Source organism: Pagrus pagrus (assembly GCF_965226575.1).
Source record: "Pagrus pagrus genome assembly, chromosome: 13".
In the NCBI taxonomy this organism is placed as follows: Eukaryota; Metazoa; Chordata; class Actinopteri; order Spariformes; family Sparidae; genus Pagrus; species Pagrus pagrus.
In genome coordinates this window covers 27,458,773-27,485,913 of record NC_140197.1, presented here as the reverse complement: position 1 = coordinate 27,485,913, position 27,141 = coordinate 27,458,773, and the positions used below count along the sequence as shown (strand labels likewise).

The 27,141-nt window shown below is 41.9% G+C and overlaps 5 protein-coding genes across 10 annotated transcripts in view; 3 read left to right on the top strand and 2 right to left on the bottom strand.

Moving 5' to 3' along the window:
- Positions 1-118: 118 nt before the first annotated feature.
- LOC311267534 (nuclear factor 7, brain) lies at positions 119-4,660 on the bottom strand. The gene is made up of 6 exons (XM_084370641.1): positions 3,995-4,660; positions 3,210-3,305; positions 2,878-3,108; positions 2,769-2,791; positions 2,570-2,688; positions 119-2,047 (listed from the first exon to the last, which is right to left on the bottom strand). Exons 1-6 carry the CDS (start codon positions 4,385-4,387, stop codon positions 1,509-1,511), a joined length of 1,401 nt encoding a protein of 466 aa, XP_084226767.1. The 5' UTR covers positions 4,388-4,660; the 3' UTR covers positions 119-1,508.
- A 1,600-nt stretch (positions 4,661-6,260) lies between these two features.
- Positions 6,261-9,319, top strand: tubb4bl (tubulin, beta 4B class IVb-like). Its single transcript, XM_084370643.1, has 4 exons — positions 6,261-6,413; positions 7,215-7,323; positions 7,441-7,551; positions 7,963-9,319. Exons 1-4 carry the CDS (start codon positions 6,357-6,359, stop codon positions 9,018-9,020), a joined length of 1,335 nt encoding a protein of 444 aa, XP_084226769.1. The 5' UTR covers positions 6,261-6,356; the 3' UTR covers positions 9,021-9,319.
- Positions 9,320-10,442: 1,123 nt separating this feature from the next.
- Positions 10,443-27,141, bottom strand: part of crb3a (crumbs homolog 3a) — a 16,920-nt gene continuing 221 nt past the window's right edge. The window contains exons 1-5 of one of the 5 annotated variants that reach the window (XM_084370664.1): positions 17,605-17,623; positions 14,321-14,460; positions 13,820-14,009; positions 11,558-11,613; positions 10,443-11,461 (exon numbers count right to left, since the gene is read on the bottom strand). In XM_084370664.1, the coding sequence (XP_084226790.1) occupies positions 11,252-11,461; positions 11,558-11,613; positions 13,820-13,952 (399 nt within the window). In that variant the 5' untranslated portion in view covers positions 13,953-14,009; positions 14,321-14,460; positions 17,605-17,623 and the 3' untranslated portion in view covers positions 10,443-11,251. Of the gene's footprint in view, positions 11,462-11,557; positions 11,614-13,819; positions 14,010-14,320; positions 14,461-14,615; positions 14,996-17,604; positions 17,624-27,141 lie in introns of those variants that run through there. The other 4 variants (XM_084370666.1, XM_084370662.1, XM_084370663.1 and 1 more) reach the window with 4 other exon arrangements.
- Positions 17,202-21,305, top strand: asf1ba (anti-silencing function 1Ba histone chaperone). The gene is made up of 4 exons (XM_084370659.1): positions 17,202-17,596; positions 18,309-18,424; positions 19,557-19,733; positions 20,541-21,305. Exons 1-4 carry the CDS (start codon positions 17,488-17,490, stop codon positions 20,730-20,732), a joined length of 594 nt encoding a protein of 197 aa, XP_084226785.1. The 5' UTR covers positions 17,202-17,487; the 3' UTR covers positions 20,733-21,305.
- Positions 21,948-27,141, top strand: part of prkacaa (protein kinase, cAMP-dependent, catalytic, alpha-a) — a 19,324-nt gene continuing 14,130 nt past the window's right edge. Inside the window, exon 1 of one of the 2 annotated variants that reach the window (XM_084370648.1) lies at positions 21,948-22,753. In XM_084370648.1, coding sequence (XP_084226774.1) covers positions 22,708-22,753 — 46 coding nt within the window. In that variant the 5' untranslated portion in view covers positions 21,948-22,707. Of the gene's footprint in view, positions 22,754-24,822; positions 25,071-27,141 lie in introns of those variants that run through there. The other variant, XM_084370647.1, reaches the window with a different exon arrangement.

Genomic DNA, 27,141 nt, shown 5'->3' with positions numbered 1-27,141 from the left:
TATCTTCAATTATGTGTTGTGATTGAATAGATTTGTATGTAAAGTGAAGGAAAGCAATCCTGAAAAAAAAGATACAAATTGAATCATCATCATGAATCATCATTAATGAGTCAACAAGTGGAAAATCAACATGTTTATTTCATGTTTTCTTGATATACTGATCATGTTCTGAAAGCTTAACGTATACAAACAGTGCGAGGATGATGTGTTTCTAAATCCTTCAAATTATTTGTTTGACTTTGGCGCCATCGTGTGTTCAAAACAGCCCAATAAACAGCAGCGTGAAGTCTAATCCTTCCAGCAGAGAGTACCATGGACCAGCGAACTGTTACTTCCCTTTAACTACTTACATGTACATGGTGTGTGTGTGTTTGAGTGTGTTTCTTAAAGTGCATGGTGCTGGTTGGTTTAGAAACAGCTCCCTCATCCCAGTCCAACATAACATGGTTATCATCTTAAAACAGCTGCACTGCAGTATCATTTAAAATAAAGAAAGGGCTGTACACCAAAAACCCAGTCAGAGAAAAACCTGGAACTAATTTATATTTACTCAAACGTGATCTCTGCACCACAACTTATGTTCAGCCACGTATATCAGCAGTCGAGAAACATCCCTGAATTTTATCCCAACTGAACTCAACAGCCTGTTTTACAAGAGCATGTTTATTATCACGTTCATCTTTCATAGTTAATTTGGGAAATATTGTTTGTTTTCTTGCTGAGATTTGGATGTCAAGTCATTTTTATATAGACCAAAATCTTCTATCCTCAGACCCTTGATGAGAAGAAGATTGATGCCACCTTCATGTTTTTCTGGTAAGTAATATATAGTCGGAGGCAGATTAGTTTTTTGTACAGAATAAACAAAAAATGTTAGTGTTAATTAGTGATATTTGATATGTTGGAGGGTGGATTATGTTACCTGAGAACAGAGACAGGCTACTTAAGTCACCCTGTTTTCAGTCTCCATGCTAAGCTAAGCTAAGCTAAGCTAGGCTAACTGGCTTCACATGTTATCGTACATCGACTTGTGAGTGGCATCAATCTTCTTAACTCTGCAAAAAGTCAGTTCTAAGTAGCAGTCTAACGTTAGTGAAGTTCACATTTATCTTTGTACATATTGTTAATCGTTACTGTTTGTTTTTGTGTGGGCCTTCAGTGTTTCTGATCATTTTATTAATCACTGCAGTGTCTTAGATAATCAATTGCAGCGTTAGCTAGTTAGGTTTACATTTAAGATGATTTAAATACCATTAACAGGATGTACAAAGCTAACAGAAGGTCACCGTATAGGTGACAGGAAGTAAACCGATGTGCAGCTTGTAAATATACATCACGCTGCATCGTGCATAGATAACTCTAAAGGAGGAAGGCGTTATAAAAACAAATGTTACATGTTTTTGAAGCAGCAAAATGACTTTATACTGTGCATGAAATAATATTATAGCCTGTCGATCCACCAATCCCAGTTTTACATTTTTTGACGCCGATCTCAATCATTCATCCACTCACTGACGCAGCATCGTGACGAGTACCTTCTCTGGCATTATTCTCAATGGAGAACTGCTCTGTGTGTAAAAATATGGAAGTAAAGTTTCTGTGAACGTGTGTGTGAATGCATAAATGAGTGTGTCGTCTGCAGGGTCAGAGAAGGACACAGTCCCTTTGTTGTAATCCAGTTGCACTTTGACTTGTTTGGACGTTCTTGTCACAGTCAGCGGGGTGGGTGGGGAGGTCATGGCCCTGAATTCTCCATCCCGGAAACATAAAGTCCAGAAGCCATTCTCGGGCCGGGCGGAGATCTCAGCGTCCCGAGGTACAGACAAAGAGGCCACACCCAACATCCAGTCCTGATTACTTCCTGTTTCCACGATCCAGTGGTGACTTCCTGATCCCAGCGCACTCATGCCTACCACCTCGGCGCTGATGTGGAAGCGCTCTGGGCTGTCGGGGCAATAACTGGGCCGCTTTGAATAGTGGAGGGAAGTGAGGTCGTCAGACAGGATGAGGCAGGGGTGTGCTGTGTTTGGATCCAGAGTCACAGGAGCTGAAAGGGAGGAAATTAGCCATTGAAGAATTATTTATATACATTTATTATAAGGGACAGTTCAGCCAAAAATCTAAAATACTTATTGTAACTCATAGCTGTGGTGCTATTTATCCATCGAGCTTGTGGTAGCACCAAAGAAATACATTTGAAAAACCCAAAAGCAATGTTTCTTTCTAGAAATCCTGACCCAGTTACTCAAGATAATCCACAGACCAGCAGATAAATGCAGGAACTATTTTCTTTCTACCATTTGACCATCCAGAAGGAAACATGCATTTAGTCATGGACAAGAGGCTCATGCTCGTGACAATGTAGCACATTATCACCTTCTAGTTTGATTATTTCTGCCAGCTTCTCGTCCATGAGCAGCATCTGCTTGCATGCATCACGCTCCCTTCTAGCACATCTGATATCTCTAAAAAACTGTGCCACCCACACAAAAAGAGGAAACATTTGCACTTCAGGTTTGGGTGTTACAATGCTCCTCTGTCTCTGAGAGTTACAATGTCGCGTACTCACTGTAATCGATATGATCCAGCATTTTTTCCCACACTCTGTATTTGAGGTTGGAGAGATGCTTGGTCACGTCGATCAGCACGCCGGACATGTTGTCTGAGCCGAGTGCGATGCTTTGTTCTCTGTGACAACAGCAGATATCTCACACTGAGAACAACACATCAAAACAAGGAGTAGAAGTCCATGACTTGTTTTTACCTACCTGTCCTGAGTGTCTTTAAAATTCTGGAAAAAAAGGAAAAATCACTGTCAAGGTTGTAAGTTTTTGTGAAGTACGATTAAAAAGTTAATGGATACTGAACTGTACGCACCATCAGCATGACCATATCCTCCTCCTTCAGCTGCTCCTGTATGACTGAGATGGTCTCTGCGAGCAACAACACTTCTGCTGAAAGCTCCTTCATCTTGTCCTTCATTCCTGCCATCTTCTCTTCTTCCTCTTTCTTCACAGCTGCGATTCTCTCTGACTCTTCCTGCTGGAGGACTTGATGGAGCTGCTCGAACTGGCTCTTGATCAACTTCTGCGTTTCCAGCGACTGAGTCTGAGGGAGATTATTGCAGATTCGGGGGTTTATTTGATCAGATATTCTTTTTTCTAATTCAAAACCAAATATCATCACATAATCATCTCGTCACAGGTCACCTTGATGTATGTGAACAGGTCCGTAGAGGTCAGGTGAATTCTTTTGAGGCTTTCCAGTTTGTTTTGCAAGCTCTTGAGTGATAAAGAAAGTTCATCCTGAAAAGCAAGCAGGGCTCAGTCAGCAAAGATTAGATCGTTTTATTCATTATCTACTAATCCCCATGTATCTCCTGCAGCACTCTCCTAAACAACGGAATGGGAACCTGTTTTAAAACATGAAAAACAACTTAAAAAAAACATAAAATGGCAGCATACAGCTCGTGTGGTGTAATCCAAGTTTCTGGAAGCCTACTTCACACAAGGTGCATGCCAGTGCTTATAGCTAAGAAGCTACATTTTGGAGATTTTGGCTTTGAAAATGTTGTAAATAACATCTTGGATCTTGGGGCTTCCAAAGACTTGTATAATACTGGATGAGCTGTATGGAGGTGTTGTTTTACCTGTTAAAACAAGTCCCCAGGTACAGGTAACACTGTTTTCCTTGAATTTTTGTGGACTCCAAAACTTTCCCCCGACCTTCTGTCGACATGGGGCTGAGTAGAAAATGACTGAATTGTCATTTTTGGATGAACTTCTCCTTTAACAGAACTATGGTTCATGTTTTGAGTACTTTGGATATTGCAGGTCTGGATACAGATCTGACAGACAGCAGCATCGCTCACAATCAGGGCAGACTTGTGGGGCAGCATTCTAACTTTAGGTGTTACCTCGAACAGCTGAGTCTGTTTATCAGGTCGCTGTTACAGAGCGGTTGGGAAACACACTGACATGTTCACTTCTCTTACCTTACAGTCCAGCGCTGCCTCCTCTACAGGCGAGCAGTCGTGATTCTTGTGCAGTTTGGATGACTGACACACCACACAGATGGGCTGCTTGTCAACCAGACAGAAGAGTTTAAACTTCTCCCCGTGCAGATTGCAGTTCGTCTTCTCTTCCTCCAGCAGTGAACTCTGCCTCCTGACCTCCAGCACAGCCTCGCAGACGTTTTTCAGAGCCAGATTGGAGGGAACGCTGGACTTGGAGGCTTTCTTCCTGCACACCGGACACTCGCGTGAGCCAGTGTCCCAACAGCGCTTCAGACAGCTCCTGCAGAAGCTGTGGCTACATGACAGCAGAACAGGGTCTGTGAAGATGTCACAGCAGATTGGGCATGTGAGATCCTCCTCTGGGACTGACATGATCAGCAGCTTGTCAGGTAGAATATATCAAATCCACAGCAAAAGTCCTCAGGTTCAAGTCCTTAATGATTCCTCGGTCGTCAACATAATTCGGCGTGCCTAGTTGAGCTTGTCTGGTAAAAAGCCTCGGAGCTCACTCACCGCCTGACCTATTGTTCTGCCCGTGAAGCAGAATGCTCTTGGCTTTCCTGTGCACGACTCCTGCAACAGTGTCAAACCAAGCACTGTATGTAGCAGTGCTGGGAAACAGGAAATAAAGCCCTATTGGCCAGTCGTTGGATAGCTTAAAACTGGTTGGTAACGTGCTGCAAGTGTGGAATGTCATCATTCAGGATATGAATGTTTCAGTGTTGACATCCATGTTAACAACCCGAGGCTGCACGTAAGCAAACCTTTAAACCTGTCAATTAATGTCACCACTGCACGACACGAACAGCTATTATTTCATACATCAGTGAGTTTAGTGACTGTATTGTTGCTCCGGTGGTGTTTACAGTGTGGTTTCTACCTTATAGCCCTGATTTTTGACCCAATTTTTACTAATACTAACAAACATGTCAGTTAAAACTTTAATACTTTACAACTTAATACTACTTAATACTTGTAATTGTTTTCACGGCTCTCAGCACAAGCATCTTTCCTGCCTGCACGCTTCTTTGACTGAATGAAACACAACACTCATGAACCGCGTTTGAGTCACAAAGAGGTGGTCAGGGTCCAGAGTCCAGGGGTCGCATCATGTCTGTGGTTCGGTTTAGGCCACAAAAGCACTTTGGTCGAAGGGCTCAGGTTTGAGGGAAAGATGGACATGAATCCTCTGATGGTGCACGTTTTCTTAAATGTGACTTTGCATGTGCTTTATAAAATTTGTGTTCGTCTCAATAAAACACAACATTTATGCTGCAGGGCCTGATTTGTTTCTTCTTTTCTGAACAGAAAGAAGAATGACTGTGGAAGAGGTGGCAGCCAAAAATAGATGAAACACCACAGTGAACATCTCACCTGAAAGTTTGTGGTAAGTCTGAAGAGAAGGAGCACAGCACTCACACATGTGGGTGACAGGATTTTAGAGTAATCTAATTTTAGACGTGTCCTTGATCCTGAATATTAAAAACCCGACACTGTGCCGTACAGCGTCTGCCGCTTAGGCCTGAGGGTGAGGAATAATCTGTGATCGCATGCAGTATTAGCTTTTCTGTCAGTTAAACAGATCGTTGTGATAACTTAATGTAAAACAAACTGAAACTGGTTTAACTTTAAACTGTCTGTAGGTCATAGAGGATATGCTCACAATGTGTCAAGCTTGTCTTTAAAGGAACTGTTCCTTTAAAAGTATCTTTTAAAGGAAATAAAGCACATAGTTGATGTACTGGGCCTTCATGTCTGCACCTCCTGGCTAATGTTTCACTCTTTTTGTCCTGTTCAAACATGCAGACCAGGCGGCACCAGAAGTTACAAGCATCCTTCAGACTGTAGCTGATACTTTTTAATGTGTTGCCGTCCTTTAAAGTCAGGGCTGAGGGATGCTGGGTGTGAGAATAATGAACTCACGGATGGTGACATTGTTAAAACTGCACAGTAACGACCTTGATCCTCTGTGTGTGTGTGTGTGTGTGTGTGTGTGTGTGTGTGTGTGTGTGTGTGTGTGTGTAGGTGTGTGTGTAGGTGTGCGTGGGTTCACTCGGTCCGTGAGAATAATGAGAACCGTATCGATGAGGCTGATGCAGCTCCTCGCATCCTATCCGCCATGTCCACGGCTCTTGGTTCCTCCCCTCTCTCCTCCGGTCTTTGGTTGCCATGGCGATGACGTAAAGTTGCGCCACTGACTCAGCCCAGTAGACGATCTGCGAGGCGGTGCAACAAAATCCCGGACTGTCGACCACAAGCAAACCATCTCCCCGTGAATCTCCGCCGGTCGCTCTCTCTCACCTCCTACTCGACAGATCCACTTCATCCGAATCCGTCCAAAATGCGCGAAATTGTGCATTTGCAGGCCGGTCAGTGCGGAAACCAGATCGGAGCCAAGGTACTCTTCTGATTTGTGTTATTCTGCTGTGTGTTATTCTGCGGACGCTCCTGCACACTTGCACAGCTCGGTGGGAGCTCGACTAATCCATCCTCCAGGAATGTTCTAGAATAAACTCCAAACGCGATGACTGGACCGAACCTCCGTGCGGTGCATGGAGATGAACAACACGGTTCTCATTGGTATTCTGTGCGGGGTTTACTTTGAGGGAAATCACGCGTTGATGTGCGTTGAATTATGCAAAAAAAAAAAAGGTTTCTGTTTAATAATTACATGCAAAGTTACTTTTTGGGTTTTCTGCATTTTTTCCTCGAGTGCTGCAAACACTTTTGTGAACGAAGGGCGGTTGTAGAATTGTAACCTCACTGACACCGTAGCAGCAGCAGCTTCCCCTCCCCCCTCCGCATCTGTGACCTAATTTTTTTTTTACCTTTGATTCCTTTCAAGCCAGTGAATGTTGAAAAAATGTCTCTTTTTACACCAGTTGATAATTTTAACATTTGCACGATGAATACATTTGTATTTTCAGGCTTGTATTCGCAGGACAGTGTGTTCTTGAAGCATCTAAGACAGTCACTTATCAGATTATTGCCATCTGCTTGATTACCCCTGAGACAGTCTGCATTTCAGACTAATAGAGTGCACTTTTAACCTGCTTTCACTTAGAGAATTAAAGAGTCCTGCAGCTTTGCATGGTTAAAAGTAGCTTCATGTACAGTAGCTCTTACACTGTGTTGGGAAACTGTTACTACGCTCGCTCTCTGAGACTCTCTCTTCTCCCTCCACGCCTGTTTTTCTCAGTTCTGGGAGGTGATCAGCGATGAGCACGGCATCGATCCCACCGGTGCCTACCATGGAGACAGCGACCTGCAGCTAGACAGGATCAGCGTCTATTACAATGAGGCCACAGGTACAACACAACCATCTCTTTTCCTCCTCAGCTCTTCTGATACACCAAATGATTCGCTTGCACATCCGTGTTTTATAAATCAAAATGACTGAGTCGATCCATTTTACACGATTGCAGGTGGAAAGTATGTTCCCCGTGCCATCCTGGTGGATCTGGAGCCCGGCACGATGGATTCAGTCAGGTCTGGTCCCTTTGGGCAGATCTTCAGACCCGACAACTTTGTCTTTGGTAAGCTATGTTGAATAAAATGAAGATGCACTCACTTATAATCAGGTTAAAATGGACTTCAAGAAAATCTTGCCTGTGTTTCCTGCATCAGTGAACTGTCGGGCTGCAACTAACCATTATTTTCATTATGGATTTATTTTGAAGATTATTTTAACGAGTAATCGTCTATAAAATGTCCAAAAATTTTGAAAAATGCTCATCATAATTTCCCAGAACAGTCAAAAACCCAAAACTCAGAATTTACTTTCATAAATGACAAAGAAAAGCAGCAAATCCTCACATTTAAGAAGCTGGAACGAGCAAATGTTTGACATTTTTGCCTGAAAGACAACTGAAACTACTACATTTCTGACTAATCCATTCATGACTAATTGTTGCTGGTCTAATGAACTGTGATACTTTTCACTACAGGTCAGAGTGGAGCTGGAAACAACTGGGCCAAGGGCCACTACACTGAGGGAGCTGAGCTGGTGGACTCGGTCCTGGATGTCGTGAGGAAAGAGGCCGAGAGCTGCGACTGCCTCCAGGGCTTCCAGCTCACTCACTCCCTGGGAGGCGGTACTGGCTCTGGCATGGGCACCCTGCTCATCAGCAAAATCCGCGAGGAGTACCCTGACCGCATCATGAACACCTTCAGCGTGGTGCCTTCCCCCAAGGTGTCCGACACCGTGGTGGAGCCCTACAACGCCACCCTCTCCGTCCACCAGCTGGTCGAGAACACAGATGAGACCTACTGCATCGACAACGAGGCTCTCTATGACATCTGCTTCCGCACACTTAAACTCACCACACCCACTTACGGAGATCTCAACCATTTGGTGTCCGCCACCATGAGCGGGGTGACCACCTGTCTGCGATTCCCCGGCCAGCTCAACGCTGACCTCCGTAAACTAGCCGTCAACATGGTGCCCTTCCCCCGTCTGCACTTCTTCATGCCCGGCTTCGCCCCCCTCACCAGCAGGGGCAGCCAGCAGTACCGCGCCCTGTCTGTGCCCGAGCTCACCCAGCAGATGTTTGACGCCAAGAACATGATGGCCGCCTGCGACCCACGCCACGGCCGCTACCTCACCGTGGCCGCAGTGTTCAGGGGCCGCATGTCCATGAAGGAGGTGGATGAGCAGATGCTGAATGTGCAGAACAAGAACAGCAGCTACTTCGTCGAATGGATCCCGAACAACGTGAAGACCGCCGTCTGTGACATCCCACCTCGTGGCCTTAAAATGGCCGCCACTTTCATCGGCAACAGCACGGCCATCCAGGAGCTGTTCAAGCGCATCTCCGAGCAGTTCACCGCCATGTTCCGCCGCAAGGCCTTCCTCCACTGGTACACCGGCGAGGGCATGGACGAGATGGAGTTCACCGAGGCCGAGAGCAACATGAACGACCTGGTGTCCGAGTACCAGCAGTACCAGGACGCCACCGCTGAGGAGGGCGAGTTTGAGGAAGAGGGAGAGGAGGAAGTCGCCTAAAAACCTCCACCTACTCAGCCGCCAAACGTCATTTTCACCTCACCCATCCCCCAACTCCACCCTCTCATTTTTAATCCCTCTCTCTGAAAAACTGTCTCCATCCAGATCTGTGTCGCTCTGTTGTTAGACATCAATATTAACTGATACTCGTGATGTTTTTGGTTCAAATGTTTTTGTATGTCGTGAATTATTTGCATCCTCACATCTGTCCCGCCATCGCCTTGCAAAAGCGATTTTAACTGTGAAGCCTTGAAATTGGAGGATGATTAAACTCTGAATAAAAGGCCGTTTCTACTGCATCTGAGTTTTTTATTGATTGACTTTACTGCACTTTAACGTCCATCCTGCAACACGCTGACAAAGGAAGAAGATCTCAACCGGAAGGTCATCCCTGTTGAAGGGTCACAACATGATTTGTGGGTCCTGTTAAAACATATTTCTGCTTTACAACTTCATCTTTTATCGTATAACGAAGTAAAATTGATCGCACAATATAATCCCTCGAGAATAACGACACCATTGGCGTTGAGATTATTTCCCTATAAGATTTACTTACACACCTGGAAGAACAAATGCTGATGGGATACAGGTCTCATGTGCTCTCACATCTCCGTCCTGGACTAAATGAATGAATCATCTCATGATTCGTCCTGTGTTGTTGGTTGTTGCTACTCTGAGGAAAAACCGAAAGAGATGTGGTTAGTGGGGGAGTTGTCTGTTCCCTAGTAGAACTGATTTGTAATTTATCAAAAAAGGGAGGAAATGATGAATGAAGTGAAAAGAGGACAGAAAAAATGATGTCAAGTTTGTAGTCAGAGAAAAAACAAGAGCACCAGAAAATTTCAGTCCAAGAGCAATAATAAAATGTCCACTAATCTCCAGTATTCAATATAAACGCAATAAATACTATAATTTCCCTTAATGATTTTAGAGTTGACAGGAAACCGACTGTGCTGTAAAGTCAATGAAACATTGCACAGTAGGGAATAACTGAACTTTGTAAAGCCCCACAGCTCTCCTTCAGAGCAGGGAGAGGATGTTATTTTTGGTAGTTTCACACAAATTTCCAGTAAAAAACACAATCTGAGATGAAGCTCCACCTTTTTCTGAGCTCCGAACCAGCTGATGAGAAGACAAGTTTTCTTATCAGTGAGATGTTTCGCTGAATCTCCTTTATCTGGAACTCTGAGTCAGGAACTGGCAATCCAGTGTGTGGTCGGGATGACAAAAGCATTTATATTTTGTTGTTTTCTTCTTATAAATCCTGCCTTGATGAGTTCAGGATGGAGGTCAGAATGTGGAGACCTTCCGATACTTTACAAACTCAAACAATAGTGGCTTCTTTTGACTGGGATTGAATACGCTGAATAGTGACATCACATAATTTCAAGAACACATGAATTAGGACAGGACCGTCAGTCGTGCTTTAAATAGTTTCATTCCTGTGTAAAGTTTAATTATTCAACGATTTTTACAAAGAGGCTGTGAGAGCAGAAACATTGTGACATTGTAAACATTTCTGCCGGATCACGATGCGTATAATGCACTGCGTGGTTGATGTGATGAAATGACATGCTTTAAACAGTGTGACTTGAAATGACTTTGATTGCTTGAGGAACAGTAGAAAAGTGTAAACAATCGTTTGCTTGTGCTTGATGTGATTTCTCAGTAGAACCTATTTTTTAAACACACCCCAGTCTTTCTAAAATCAAGAGTTTTTAGCACTGTGGTCAGGTGAATAATGACGTAATGTCATGTGATCACAGTCATTATTACAATAAAAATAAAACATCTGTCTCAATTCAAAATGCAATGGACTCATCAGAACTCTCAGAGGCAAAAGTTTGAGGTAAGAGATCGGTAGTGATTTTGCCAGTGACAGTAAATCATAATAGACTGTATCAAATCAGGTACAGGTGAGTGGTAAGTTGTATATTAAGGCAACTGAATGGAAAACATCTCTAAACTAAAATTATTAGTGGTAATAAAATACTGAAGCTCTCGTTTCATTTGTGCAGAGGAAATGTTCAAAACCTCCTTGAAATGTTCAATTGTTCTTAAAATCCTTTAGATCCATGTATCCTGGTGCTCGCAGGAACCGTTCACTGCTTGTTGAAGAACCTGCTGAGACTTTCCTTTCATTGATCAGCTCAAGGTTGAGAGCCTTGTCACACGACGATCGCAGCCTGTGTCCTTTCAGGATTTTTGTACAAACACAAAGCACCAAAATCTCAAATGAGTCTTTCCTCCTTTGGTAACTTCAGCGCATCTGGTGCCACCACGCTGCTCGCACCAGACTGCTCCTCGGCACTGGGTCTGTACGTCCCTTCAGTCTGCCTCTTCTTCTTCACCACGCAGAAGAGCCAGGCGAGGACAGCCGAGACGATGGCCAGAACGCCAAAGATGACGGTGGGGGCTACGATGGCTGCAATGTTGACTCCCTGCAAATGGAAAAATACAGAATAATGATCAATCTAATGACACTAGATACTTCTGGATGTTATTTACTGGTCGTGATAAAAGGTTTTTTTTCTTACATTAGTGCCATTAGTGCCATTAGTGTGGGTGTCAGGAGCAAGAGTAGTAGCATTCCCTGTGAAAAGAGCAGAAACGTCAGGAACGCTGTAGTAACAAAGCAAATAAAACTAATTCTCACTGCTTGCCTGTGTATACTACAAACACTTGAACTGCTTGTAACCTGTTGGGACTGTCCATTAACTAAAAAGTCTTAGTTAACTAATAAACCAGGATTTCTTTGACTAGTTGTTTTAAGCACATGTGAACTTTGGTTTTTAAGTAACCAGGTTACTGGATGCCAGCACCTGCATGCAGCTGCTGCTGCTGTACGCTGGTTGAATTTAATTTTAGTTTGACATTTTTGGGAATAAACTGGTTGGCTGGACCAGTTTCCAGTCAACTGGCAGAGACTCAAAGACGTTACTGGTCCCAGACAAGAAGTGGTCCAGTTCATAGCTCACTGTAAAATGGAGAACTGTTTTTGTACGTTTTACTTTACCGCTGACCATCCAGCTATACCTGCTTATTATTTAGAGGGTCACTGTGCGCTGGAATCAATCCCAACTGATTTAACGTAAGGAGCAGGGTTCACCCTGGACAGGTCACCAGTCAACAAATGAGATAAAGGGTGTTAATTAATGATTTTTAGAGGCATTCATTGGAGGATTTTCTTCCCTTCAAACAGAGCCAAGCCCGCTGTTTCCATTTGTTTCTAGCCTTATTGCTAAGCTAAGCTAACTTGCTGCTGACTACAGCTACATATTTAACATACACATATGCATCAATCTTCTCATCCAGCTCTTGGCAAGAAAACAAATGAATATGTGTCTAAAAAATGTCAAACTTTTCCTTCAAGTGCACGTAGATTAAAACACTGAAAAAATAATCTGCAGGCATACAGGGATATAGCACATTGTCACATTAATTCATTTTTATCAGCAATCAGTTAGAAGAAACACCGACTCTGATAACAAAAAAAACAGCTGACTATTGGATCTGATTATCAGCCAGGCAGGTAATCTCTTGACCCATAATCTATATATACATGTAAGGGCCTAAACAGATGTATAACTGAACTTGCATTTTTGATACTTAAGTATATTTATTGCCAGAAAATTACTCTTCATACATAAATACATTTAATATCAGATACATTCAATCAAGAACTATTCCTAAAGGTGCATTTCACTTTAACCAAAGTAATATTTTAAAACAACATCTTTACTTTTACTCAAGTACACCTATACTTGATTTTTGGGTACTTTTTTACAACACTAGTATTATTATACACAAGTAAAGAAAGCTGAGGAGCCGATGGAGCGTCTCGGTAGCTGAATGGTTACAGGGCATGCCACATGGCCGCATCTGTCAACAGTTCGACCTTTGTTGCGTGTCACCCTCTCTCTCTCCCCATTTCCCATTTCCTGTCTTCACTGTTTTTTTGTTTTGTTTTATTTTTAATATGTTCCAAAAAATAATAATCTTGGGTCTGAGGGACCAGGAGCGCAGCAGAAGTTGCTTTTGGCTGTACGCACACTTTAAAGGCAACAAACAAAAAAACGCAGCATACCAGATAACCAGTCTATTGCAGCCATGTTATCCATGACCGGCCATGTGACTCCTCAGGGACATCATGAAACTACAGAGTAACCACTTGACCAGGAGAGAGTCAGGAGGAGGAGGAGGAGAAGCTCAGGAATGCAGTCTGTACTGCAGCTATACAGTCAGCTGAGTTAAACAACGCGCCTGTTTGAAATATGTAAAAAAAAAAACTCAAATTTATTGCTGCTTTGTTTTTGTATAATAAGTCCTGAGAGCCACTTTAATGAAGAAGTTTTGTATGGAAACTTAAACCCTCCTATCATTTTCTGAGTCAATCATTCACTCGGGTAAACAGTGAACTTTGCAAGGGCACAAGTACAACTTGATAACAAGAAGCAGGGGTCACAGGAGGGGGCAGCCATGCGCTAAAGCGAAAGCTGAATGAATTGTGAAATTTTCTTGTATGTACTCATTGATAAGCTAAAAACGGTTATAAATATACCTCTATGTCATGCGTCAGGGTGTGTCTCTTCTCAATCCAAAGCTCTAACATCATGCTGACAAGCCTGTGCATGTCTCAGATCTGCTCTGGAACATCCCCTGTGTTTTTTTTTTTTTACTTTTTTTTATTCTTATCATTGCATGATTTAATGGTGTTTATGTGTTGTGCGTAGGTGTGGTCAGAAAGTTGTCTGATTTGTGTGGGAGTGCTGAGGATGAGGGGATGGTTACTGACTCACCCCACACAGGATTACTGCTCAGCACCAGCAGTAAAACACTCCCGACCACAACTCCAGGTATGGCGAGCACATCCGGGCACGCTGCCATCTCTACCTGTGACCGGCAGGGCCAAGTGGGGGCCGACTGGGGCATCAGCTCGGGTCCATTTCATCAGGTGCACCGTGTGGACTTATCGCCTCCCTCGAACAGCTGGAAAACACATTATTGTCAGTCATAAAGAGAGAAATGTCCTTTGTTATTTTTATTTTGAGCTCTGTGCTTTAATCTGTGGTTGAGTCAGGAGGCTAACACCAAGCCACCACTGAGTCACACACTCAGCCTGATGTTGAATCACCATTAAACCTGCTCACACAACAGCAAAATAAAACTCTAATAATAGCACATGTATTTAAAACTGACACAGCTTTTAATGTTCAACTCTTTCTCATTTGCAACACTATCACTATAATGACTAATAATGAGGATGACAACATGTTTTTAGGGTAATTTCAGTCACTTACCTTCAGTGGTCAGGCTGGTTTCAGGTGATCGAAGCAGAACTGGAAACATCCAGCAGGTTGTTTCCTCACGCACGAGCCATATCGCTTCCGCCTCACCTTGTCAGAGATGAAAGTGCAACGAAGGGTTCAGTCCGGTGAAACTGACAGGTGACAGAAACGCACTTTAATACATCCACACAGTTCCGGACTAAGTCATCGACTGCACAGCCGGCTGGTGTTTTATGTAAAGCAGTTTTTTTTCCGTCTACTCCTCAGATCGCCATTGGTCACATGGTTCAGTTTCGTGTTACATTACCTGAGCGCAGTTATCCACCTGCAGCGCGGCGCGGCGCGGCGCACAGATCCTCCTTTGTGCAAAGTGGAAGCAAAACGCAGGTTACTGAAGCGGAGCGGACTTCTCCTGCTTGCTTGTTTAGAAAAAAAAAAACCCTCAAAAACAGACAGTATGTTGTCTAAAAAAATAACTTTATGAGAGTTTACCTCCTGATGCTCGACTTAAACTGGACTTTCTGTCTTTCTTTTTTCTTTTCGGAGTGATCTGTGATACCAGCTCGCTCCAACTCGCTCCAACCTGCTGGAGAACAATGTTTCGCCTGTGCTCGGTGCCCAGCTCCCACCTTAGCAACCTGTCTGATGGTGACGGTGGCATGAAAACAGCGCCTCCAGCAGGTTTCACGTTACCCAACACGAGAGAGGAAATCAACATTCCTGAGATATTTTAAGGATGAATTCGGCGGCCAGCTGGTCCAGTGGGCTCTAATCCCCGCCTAATCTCCCCTGCTCAGACTCTGAGGGGCAAAGAAAATGTAGGCTGCTTCGGGCCTAATCTGCGGTGCTCAGATAGTTTTCATTTGGACTGTGTGTGAGAGCACCGAGGCGTTTTTTTCAAAAGCAGAGAACTGCTGTGGAAAATTACTCCTGTTTTACAGCAGCGAGTCCGCCTGTGGAGATGCTCCCACATGACCAAACCGTTTTCTCTTGTGGCTCATGCAGTTGCCCCATTTCAGTTGAAAGTAATATCTGGGAATTTAAACTATAGAAATTCACACTCAGAAGTCTAATATTGACAATATTAAGGAGGTACTATAGTTATACTAACTTTTCCATACCTGAACACTGTTTGAAGCTAGAAAGGTGGCAGGGTCCGCCACATATAAACGTAGAGTATGAAACTTTTGTTGACCTTTAAGTTCAGTTTGTTTGTTCAGTTTATTCAGTCATGAAAACAGAGAAAGTTTGATTATTTAGTTTGTTAAGGCATAAAAGAATCAGTCAAAGAGCTTTCTCTTCTGATTAAAATCTCTTCCCCAAAGCTACGAAGTGCACCTTTAATGCATAAAAAATGTGGAGGGGAATGATGGTAATAAAGAGAGCAGAGCATGTGGTGTATTTCTTATATTCTTAAAAACCCTGGATGGGTATTTGAAGTTAGCATCTGCTATAAACACTATGATACTTGCATCAGACAGCTGTTTCACTTTGTCTATATTCTGTTGTCATCAAATAAACCATAAATAAATAATTAATAATAAGGTATTTTATTCAGTAAAGAACATAAAGAACATCTGCTTTATTATTATATATATATATATATATATATATTTAAAAAAGGTTTAAAATGATCTGATTCCAGCTTCTTTAATGTGAATATTTTCTGGTTTCTTGATCAGTAAACTGAATATTCTACAACATTTCTACCATTCTCTGACATTTTATAGACCAAACAATTAATGATTAATCAAGAAAATGACTGAATAATCTGCAATTAAAATAATCGTTAGTTGCAGCCCTACAAATGACAGAATATTTTTGTAGACAGATGTCCAGTTCCTGGGAGCCTCTCCAGGTCTGACTTATGATTGTCACTGTTCTGCCTGCACAGTAAACATTGTCAGGCCCTCAGCTGCTTAAAGCAATATAGACATTTTACTAGAGAAAGCCTGTTTCTGGTGTAAACAGGGCGTGGAAACATCTCACATAACATCAAGTCTTATTACCTTTGGGAAGCCACAGGGCCGTAGCTACCATTGATGGCACTGAGGTCATGTCCTCCGTATTTTTTCTGGATCTTTGATATCGTGATACATATTTATATTTGGTAAAACTTTTTTACAATATCTATCATATCATTAAAATAAACAATTATATATGATTAACAACAGCATATTTATAGTTAATTAAACTTTACTTAACAGTTATTTAACTGTTAACAAATAATGAAATACTATATAAACTATTTATTAGCAATTGTTTATTGGAAAGTTGCAGTTGATCGGTTAATAAATACTGTGTAGTTTATTTATAAACATTATTTAGATGGACTTTAGAGAGTTGCAACTGATGTTTTTAAACTTTACAATTACTTAATGCATGTTTTATGAACCATTGTATTGTTTCTAAACAGTAAAATTACTTAACTGCATCTAAGTGCAATTTTCATCTATTTGCTGGTGGTGATATTATTTCCTAAGCCATTATTGGTCCTATCGAAATGCAGAGAAATGTGCAGATTTATACTGTACTTTTATACACTTTCTTTATGAATGGGTGGAGGTGGGGGCCATGACCTCAGTATTTCTAAAATCCTGGCTACGGCCCTGTCCACACATATTAGCCTTTGCTCAGTAAAGAGCTCTCTCAAGGATGTTTGTCAGGGTTGAATTTTATTGCATTCGGATATATTGTAAAATGTGCCCGTTGTGTGCCCTTCATGGGGTGGGACACCATAAAGTTTATTTTATTGCACCTCCCAGCTCAGGGTAATTATGTTGAAGGGTTGCTAATCAAAACAGCTGCAAAGTCGCGCTGAGCCACTAGGGGGCGGTAGAGTCACTTTGCCTTTCCCGTGACGGAGGCGGCTTGCTCGGTCACGCACACACCGCTTGCCGTAGGCGCGCTGAAGCTTGGGTATTAGGACATTGAAAGCGGCGGGAGAGCGGCACATCTATCCTCAAATTTAACATATTCTTGTTATTCTGAGCAGCAATTAACTGATTAGAGTGGATTTAGACGTTCAGACAAGGTTTAAGTTTGGTCAAATCGAAGGTGTTTGGCAGCTTAAACTGTTTAGCGCGTGTGTCGCCGTAGTGTTGCTTTTACTGTTTCCCCGGGAAACTGGTTTGAACGTTTGTTTTTGGTTAGCCCCTTTTTTTAGCGCTTCAGCAACAATGGCGAAGGTGCAGGTGTTGAATGTGGCTGTCCTAGATAACCCGAGTCCCTTTGGAAACCCTTTTCAGTTTGAAATAACGTTTGAGTGTATGGAGGACCTCCCCGAAGGTACGTACCATCGCAGATAAACTCACTATTGTGTGTCTGAAGCCGAGCCTGTTGTCATCTCAGTGTGTGTACTAGTGATTGCTAACGGCTAATGCTAGGTTAGCTAAAAAGAAAGTCGTCAAATGTGTCTAAAGTAACGTAACGATACAAGGTAACGCCAAAGTAATGTGACACAGCTTGGCTGATTGTGTCTCCCACGGTGGACAAGTCACTAAGCTGACTAATAATGACGTTATAGGTCAGGTCCGTGAAATTTATAAATATGCTAATGGAGATTAGTTAAAAAAAACTGAGTGGTGACGTTAGCTATGACAGCCTAAAGTGCATTCATGTCATACCTTTCTTGTTCGTAGTAGCCTTTGTGTCTTCTCAGTTACTGGTGTGAAAGTATTTTTCAAGGGTTGCACATACATTTACTTAGCATGTTTACATGATCATGGTACAACAACAACTTTGCTGTGTTGTTTATCATTCATGCTACATGGTCAATAGACACAGCATTGCTATTGTTCATGCACAACAGTTTTGCACATGTAATAGTTATAATTGAATTTCTCTTTTGAACGTATTTTAGAAGATTTACCCAGGCAGTGTTATTAATAATAGTTGGCCAATTGATTGTCTAACTGATTAGTGGACTAATTGTCTCATCTACATTAATAACTTTGCATTTTACAGTGATACATAACTGTTTTGTTCTGTTTTATTATAGACCTGGAGTGGAAGATAATCTATGTTGGCTCCGCAGAGAGTGAAGAGTATGACCAGGTCCTCGACTCTGTCTTGGTCGGCCCAGTACCTGCTGGAAGACATATGTTTGTGTTTCAGGTGTGTTCGATTGAGGCAAACTACTTCAAAAATGTATCAAAATCTGGAGTTGCGTCCTCTAGAACCGTTTTTTCCTCTCTACTGCATAACTTTGTAATTGTTCTCAGGGAAGTTTGAAAGACCAGAAATTACAAACTGCAGCTTTTATGTTTTTCAAACAACTTAGAGAATATACTGGAGTCCCTGTTTTTACTACCTGTTTGTCTTGATATGTAACAATAATATAGCACCACAGTTGTTTCATATCATGCCACCACTGGTGGGTAGTTGTATTTTTTTATCCATAAAACTGGAAGCGAGGTTGTATGGAAAGAAACGGGCTACTAGAGCCTGACTGATATATCAGATGAGAAATGACAAAAAATTGAAGCACAGAAATGACAGAAATTTGGTAACAGTCAGCATTCTTTAGTTTGTCCACCAGAGGATAGTGACAAGTTAATTTTTCAATATAATGTCATGCCCAGGACATGTTGTGGTCAGAATTATATATTTTTTAAATTAAAGGGAACCATATCAAAAATGTTTATTAATGTTATGGGTATGTCTTCAGATTTTTTTCTCATTTTGTATCACTTGGACTACAATGGCTACTGCTGCCTACCAGTGTAGTCTTCTTGATTTATGTTTTATCTCAGCAAAACACAATTCTGCTTGCTCAAAGCATACTAACACAGGCCAGCTACAGAAGGATGATCGAGGTCAGACATTCAGAAATGGTCAATGTAAACACCTTCTGAGTGTCTTCATTTATTAATCTCACCTTTTTTCACAATTCTATAAATATCCGCAGATATCAATTTCAGTTAGTGTGTTCCTGGTTGGAGGATCAATGAACTGGGACAAAATTAGTTTTTAATAAACATCTCAACATGAATCGAAGTATCATGCACTTGTTATACAAATCTACAAATTATAAATCTTGATTCTTAAAGTAATCAGCATGCTGCAACCTTTTATTTGTGGTTTTTATGTTCTACTTATTGGTCTCATTGCATTATCGAATTGATTAATTGAGTGATTTATTAAAATGTTATAAGGCCCGTTTTCCTTTTAAATTGAGAATCCCTGAAATGAATGTATACAAAAATGTATACTTTTGCAAATCTATGTATTGTGTTTCCTTTCACAGGCTGATGCCCCAAACACTGGATTGATTCCTGAAAGTGATGCTGTTGGTGTTACTGTAGTGCTGATCACCTGCACATACCGGGGCCAGGAGTTCATTCGCATTGGTTACTATGTGAACAATGAGTACACAGACCCTGAGCTTCGTGAAAATCCACCGATCAAGCCAGACTACACACAGGTCAGACTAATGGTTGCCAGTGAGACTGTTTAATGCTTATTGCACTGTTTTGAGATAATAATTAATGTTTGTACGGTGGTGGGTTTGAGTTTTAATAGCACAATTCTATACACTATACATTCAACACACATAAAATATTATTTTCTATTATTTTCGAAAATACCCGGTTCAAACATGAATCAACAATCACAATTTTAATTGGTAAAAGACTTAATACAACACACAACAAATCATGATGACATGTTTTTGTATAAACCGTGAAAATGAACAAAGTTTATCAAGCAGCATGGTGCAATAATACGTTGTAGATTTGAAGCGTCTCTTTCTGCTGAGCTTGCACTTTGGAACAATTACTCATAATCCTGTCAAATTCCCTTGGTTATATAACTAGTTAAGCAGAAATGTTACTATTCTGTAACTTCTGGACTAATCCACTGTGAGATTTGTTGTAGTGCCGAAGGATTTTGTTCAAAGTTGTCACCTTTTTTAAGGTGGCTGACAGTCGGAATGAAACTTTAAAAAAACAATGTATGTGTATGAGGTGAAAAAGATAATGAAATAAGTGATTGCAGATGCAAACTTGTAGTATAATGTTGGTTATTATATAGTTATTTATGTGATCATGTAATAATGTTGGATGAATATCATTTGCTACCTTTGTACCATTCTGATCTACAGGATTAACATTTTCTCACCCGAGTCAAAATGCACAGTTGATTTAGTGGGATGTATTTCTAACTGCACATACTTAATGAGTGCATGTACTTGTCCAGAGTATTAATCTAAATTTCCGTCTTTCTTTTTCAGCTCCAGAGAAATATTCTGGCATCAAACCCACGTGTTACCAGATTCCATATAAACTGGGAAGGCTGTGCAGAGCGAATGGAAGACTCTGAAAACGTGGATCCTACGTCAAACTCCATGCTCCCTCCATCCTGTCTCCCTGGCAAGGCCCCGCCCCTGGGGTTACTACCAGATAACTCTATGGACTGCTTATAGAGACGACCCATGCCCGACAGTATGAGACCTTATTTTTGAAGAATGCCTGTGGACATTCTAGTGTGGATGTACAGACATTTTGCCTTACAGCTGCCCGTATTTAACTGAAGCTTGTCAAGAATGAACTCTCTCCTTTGGCTTCAGATGAGTGTTTGTTCCAAGGAAGACGAGGAAGATTAAGAACAACTCGCCACCAGTGTAATGCTCAATTATAGATGGGGAGTTCCTTACCATGATGTTGCAACCAATGTTGAAGTATTTCAAGTCATGGGAGGGAAACAGTGAAGTGAAACAAATCACAAAGCTGATGTGTGATTCACCTTCCTGCTTTTGTTGGTGCAGAACTGATTTGTACCCCTTTCAGAGCATTTAAGCACTGAAGCAATAGGCAAATCACTTGCAATATATTGCTGTACAGGAATTTGATATTCTGCCATTATATTTTTAGGTTTAAATTCCTTTTGCACTTAAACTTTTTCCCCCTTAGGGTTTTGAATGGGCTTCGTATGGGCTAAATCACTTCCTCCATTTTTGCAGTGTTGTGTTCCAAATAAAATGACATTGTATTTGTTATGCATCTGTGTATGATTGTGTGACAGAGATGACTGTTTTATTTAGCTAAATTGTCTTCACTTTGTTTCAATTTTGATCACAGAAGCAGGAAAACTGAATATAAAGCACTTTTGAATGCATCTGTGCTGAAAACGTATCCTTGTCAAGAAATGTACCAAAAAAATAACTTAAATCCATCATAAGGTTAAACACAACAGAGAGGCAGCGCTGTAACACAAATATCAGTGCGAGTATCCCCTTATATTTCTCACATTTTACTAAAAATAGCCTGTGTTAACGTCACATCCAATCACAGATCAGTCGGGTAAAAGGGGTGGCTAGGATACAGAGCTGGCTCTGGAAAATACTGCTCTGCAAATAGGATGAAGGCTGCGAGATGCTGCTGCGTTTCATTTATGTCCTGCACGAAAATCAATCTGATATATAAAATCAGCTGATAATTAAAAGGAAGAAGGAACAGACAGTTACTGTTAATGGGCGTTTTGGTTATTAGCAAGTCCGGGAGGCGGGACAAACCTATTTGACAGACGAATCGCATCAATGCAATGACTGGATATATCGACGCTTATCCAATCAGCACGCGATGTGTGACGTCTGTCGGCTAAGTAGCTGTGCCTGTAACCAATCAGAGCCGGTGAGGGGCGGGACCAGTGGATGGATGACTGGAGTTTCCCTTGCGGTCTGAAGATTAATGGAAGGGGTCTGTTGATCTTAGGAATCGACTATCAGATGGTCGGTCCCAGGAAGCCATTGCACTTGATGCCTGGTCTGGAAGCGAATGGAGAGGTTTCCATTTGAAACAACCAACAGCGGAAAAACCGAACAACCCGGACAGCACTTTTGTTATCCAGGTTTTTAACTGAAAAGGCCTGCATTCACAGAGATAGCACCTGGTTAGTTCAGGCCAGGATACGACGGCGAGGGACGCTAAAAGCTAACGCTAGCCTGCTGGTTAGATAGACGGAAACAGCCTTCGACGGTCCGTCTAATGCTCTGGATTGGGATTTTTGATACACCAAGCCACCTCTGGAAATAAACGACAGTCGACTGACATCTTAATTCACCGGTGCTCGCCTGGAATTTGACGAGTTAACACTGCAAAGCTAACATCAACTGACCATCTCCACTAGAGTTAGCTAGTGTGCTAGCCTAGCTAACCCAAGGCGTTAGTGTTAGCTGCATATTTGGATATACTCGCTTGGTTGGACTTTTCGAAACACACTAGGGGAAGATATCGGAGGAAATATATTTACACTGGTTAGTTAATAATGATAGCTGTTAGCTAGTAGCTAGCTGTCAGCTTCATTGAGCCCAGCGACTGCGTTAGCTGTGTAGCATCTCTCAGCGACTTGTGAAGGAAGACTCAGTCCGAGCCCAGGGACTCCACCATCAGCCTGCCATCATGGGCAACACGCCCACCGCAAAGAAGGGCAATGAGATGGAGAGCGGTGAGTAGCCTTTAACCTGTAGCTGCGGTAGCTAACGTTAGCCATGTCACGCCGCCTGTCATTGAATCGTTTCGCTGCAGTTATTTCCTGTTTCCCACAGCAGCGAAATAAAGTTAAACACCTGTATTATGCAAAAAGGCCCGAAGACCCTCCACAATGACACCGTGTTACATTGATTTCGACACCCTATTCTAGCATGGAAAAGTGGTTGAGCAGAATACGCTTAACTTCACTGGGTTGTTTAACTCTACATGGTCATTGCCATTAGCCAAACTGTTAAGTGTGACACCATGTTCATGGTAACTGAATAGCATATGATATTATTCATTCTCTCCGCTGATTCTGTGGAAAAGCTCGTGATTAAAAGCCTCAGGTTATATTCTGAGGTAGCAGCAAGGATGACAACTAACCTTATACAACAGTCATAGGCTTCTTTGTGGGTCATGTGTTTCTGATGATTCCCCCCTCCTTTCATAAGGTTATGAACGGTTGCAATAACATGGCAAACCTAAACCCAGAACTGGAGTTTTCTTGTGCACTTCATAATTCATTATTTCATAATCCCATGCTGAGATTTTGAGGGGAGAGTGGACATGCACATATTTCTGGGTGTTTCTGCAAGTGATGAGTTGAATGTCGGTGCAATGAGAACAGATGAGTCCCACAGATCGGGTTTGACAGTAAGGGGGAGTTGGTTGTTATCAGAGAAGGGAAAAGGCACCAAGATGTGGTCATATGATGCATGAGGGTGATACTCTCCAGGCAGAAACTTGGGAGTTTAGGAGTCTCTTGAATATCATGTGATGAGCAGCATTTAGAACAAGGGTACTTGTGTCACAGAGTGTATGTGTGTTTGTGCATGCACATGTTTGTGTACGTGACAGAGAGGAAGAGGTGCTCTTGTCAATTGTATTGTGAGCTGTTGCTCCTCACAACATTTTTTTTCTTGGCAATTAGTTTTCTTTTGTACTGTAACATTAATAAAAAATAACAAGATGACATTTGTATTAGCTAACAAAATAAATGACTAGGGATGCAAGATACATATTGGTACAGGGAAATGTATATTATATCTGCTGTTTATTAGTATTGTTGAAATTGTAGCCGATAAATGGAGACGATAATATAAGGCTGAATTGATTTCATGGACTTAACAAGCAGAGCATCTGCAGACTGTAATAAAGTAGCTGGCAGCATGCTACTCTAAAGTTGGTTTGCAATCCGTTAATAAACACAGAAGAAGAAGAAGACGACAACGAAGAAGAAGAAGAGGCTTGGTAACTCAATGCAAGTGCTTAGGATCAGGATCACAGGGCCTAGTGAAGGCCATGGAGGACACCGTTTTATGTTTTTATCCATGACACTATAAATAACACTCAAGAGTGCAAAGTCTGAACAGGTATCTGCAAAATGAGTGTCAGCTCCTTGTTGCTGGTAGAGAGTATGTGTGAAGAATGGCCTCCAGTCCCTCTGTAATGTTAACCCGTCACTGGTAACCCTTGTAACAAGGCCCATGACTTTCAGGTGTTAATAGCTCATGAGTTTGTTCTTCAGTGCTCAATAAGTAATGCAAAATTGGGAACTAGTAAGTTAAAAGCATGGAAAGTAGTAAGTTAAAAGCAGGGACAGAGGAGGAACTGCTGGCCGGAGGTTTATTCACATGCCATGCTTCACATCCTTATCAGTCTGATCGCTTAGGGTCCACCCTGATCCCCAGAGACAGGTGCAGACCTGTGGTCCAGAGCCCACACCCAGGAGCGTAATTTTCCACAGAGCAGCTAGAGATGAGGACAACATGGCAGCTCGCTTGGTTTCAACAGAAAATGGAAAGAGAGTGTTGAGAGCTTGTTCAGCTGCTGTTTCCCCTGAACTTTCCAGGCTCAAGAAGACAAGCGGAGAGCTGCTGCGCTAGTACACAAAGCTGATTTCAGGCCCACAGGAGGAAACAGGGTGGACAGACACTGAACTGAGGCAGGAAGTGAAGGAGCAAGGAAGGTCCAGCCCAGGCTCTGCACAGTTGGTCGTCGCCTCTACTGCTCTACAAACTAAACACAGGCCGGCCAAGATAGCTTGAATTTTTAAGTCGTCGTTGGTGTCGCATATTTTGGATTTCCCACTTGTTAAAACCTCCGGACATACTGCAGTTTTGAGACTCTGCGCTGGCTATCAGCTAGCTTCCTCCTGCCTTGTACGATGTCTGTTATTCACAGGCTGGCAGGAAGGCTGTTTCATCGAGCCGGGCCCTGTCTAGGGGACACAGTCAGTGGAGACGACAGACATGACCAACCACAGGAGGAGCTAGAGGCTTGCTGCTGCAGTGAGTTTTCATTCTGGAGCGGGGCAGGAGCATTTAAACCGTGGCCCAAGCTATTCTCCATCAGCTTAGTTAGTATCGGGCCGAGCTCAAAGTCATTTGTTTAACGGATAATCAAGCTGTTTTTTTTTTCTTGATGATGTTTGATAGTAAATTAAAATCATAGCCTGGCAACTTTAGCGACTGTTGGCTTTGGTGGAGTGATATTTTGTTTTCTTTTAAATACCGGGTGACACTGGTTGTTCTAGTATTTATGTGCCAGCAGCCATGACATATGTGTGTGTGCATATGTACATGTATATGTCTGTGTGTACAAATACACACAGAGAGCAGCCTGCTGTTTCTCTCTGTTCTCTTACCTGTGGTTTTCAGTTCAAAGGAAGGCATGTTTCTGTTATTCTGGAAGTGTCTGTCAGGCGTCATGCTGCACAGCAGAACACCACCAGCCTTAGACTGCTATGTAGTGTAACAATGAACATATCCAAACATACACACACACACACACATACTGTTGTAACAGAGCTTTTGTGATATTGTCCTCACTGAGGGCTCCTGTAAGTCTATCTGATTGTATGATTGTTTGGTAGCTTGTAAATGTTTTCTTCTTGACCATCAGAGCAGGACCATCCTCACAGACAGTTATGACATAACTAAGGGATTGTATTGAATGTTGTGCACTTTGAATTTGGTCATATAATGAGGTGGCACCCTGTCAAAGTGCAACTCCCTCTATCTATAAATATCAGTGTGGTTCATGTCCTGCCCCGGCGCTGCACGCAGCTGGTTTGTGTAACAGGGGAAGGTTTGTGTTTGGATCGCTCATCACTTCCTGTCTCCAGTTAAAGGGGCTTTGTTATAAGCCTGCACTGATTACCAGTGGACCTTGCTGTTGAAATGCCAATCAGCCACCTCAGATAAGCTTACAGCACTGAACTGGCAAGTTGGCCAGATGCCAGGGAACAAGCCCGAGATGCAAAATCCAGCAACAAGCAAAGCAAAACTGAGGATGGAGTTTGGTTATTGGAAAAGGAAAATATTTTTTCTTTGGATTCTCAGAGCAGCAACAGGCGTGGTGGTAAACCTAGTGTCTGTTGGCAACTTGTATTACAGGCAGTTAAGGTGGCAACTAATGAGTTTTTTATATCCTATAAACCCAGAGACCATTCATTAATATTCATATCAAAAATAGTAAATCCTTAAATTTAACAAGCTGGGACCAGCAAATGATTGACATTTTTGCTTGAAAACAATGAATCCATCATTAAAATAGTTGGCAAGTTTTTTTTCTTTTCTATAGCAAGTTAATATTCATTAGGTACCTGTTATGTAGCTGGTTGGCTTTTAGCTTCCCACAATTGAAACTAACAAACCAAATATGTAAAGCTAAAATCACAATGTAATAAAAGGCATATTACGCTGTATAAAATACACTGTAACCTATATAGAAAACAAAGTGAGACGTTGGGTATGATTTATCAGCCACAGGGTCATGGTGATACTGATTAACAATTACATAATGAGACAGATGGATGCATGCACATTACACTTTATCTCCACCAGCATTTGAATAGAAGTGAATGGAGCATAAAAGTATGTGGTGATCATCACCTCACCGTTTGTCAGCAACTCCTGAACTGGTCAGTAAATGTACTACAAGGAACCAGTTAAATACTGATGCCTGTGTATGACCTCATCAGTGAGAGGATTGGCTATTTCTATACTATTACTATAATTATTCCTAATGCCCATTGGTCGGACACAGAGCATGAAAACTATTTTTAATGGCGGTGTGCTAAGAATGAATTCAGGTGTCTCTTAGCCGAGCAAAGAAGCTGCTCTGTGGTTTGTTGGTTTGGCAGTGGACATTTTTTGTTGGGCTTGCTACCAAGCTAATGTTGATAACTTTAGCTTTAGGTAACAGGGTAATCTATTTGTCATGATACAAAACAGGGTTGCATAACGAAATCAAAGCTCCCTCACAAAACATATGTTATTTATATACATAAACGTGTATACACTCAGGAAATAATTCTGTTGTGCATTTTTAAAATTTGTGTCGAGGAGATTGTAAACA

Bases quoted from the DNA above. Each gene is read 5' to 3' on its own strand.
- asf1ba (XM_084370659.1), top strand. From the start codon at position 17,488: ATGGCGAAGGTGCAGGTGTTGAATGTGGCTGTCCTAGATAACCCGAGT. The intron at 17,597-18,308 runs GTACGTACCATC...GTTTTATTATAG, and splicing joins TATGGAGGACCTCCCCGAAG to ACCTGGAGTGGAAGATAATC. The intron at 18,425-19,556 runs GTGTGTTCGATT...TTCCTTTCACAG, and splicing joins GACATATGTTTGTGTTTCAG to GCTGATGCCCCAAACACTGG.
- tubb4bl (XM_084370643.1), top strand. From the start codon at position 6,357: ATGCGCGAAATTGTGCATTTGCAGGCCGGTCAGTGCGGAAACCAGATC. The intron at 6,414-7,214 runs GTACTCTTCTGA...TGTTTTTCTCAG, and splicing joins GAAACCAGATCGGAGCCAAG to TTCTGGGAGGTGATCAGCGA. The intron at 7,324-7,440 runs GTACAACACAAC...ACACGATTGCAG, and splicing joins CTATTACAATGAGGCCACAG to GTGGAAAGTATGTTCCCCGT.
- LOC311267534 (XM_084370641.1), bottom strand. From the start codon at position 4,387: ATGTCAGTCCCAGAGGAGGATCTCACATGCCCAATCTGCTGTGACATC. The intron at 3,109-3,209 runs GTGACCTGTGAC...AATCTCCCTCAG, and splicing joins ACCTGTTCACATACATCAAG to ACTCAGTCGCTGGAAACGCA. The intron at 2,689-2,768 runs GTAGGTAAAAAC...CTGTTGTCACAG, and splicing joins TTTAAAGACACTCAGGACAG to AGAACAAAGCATCGCACTCG.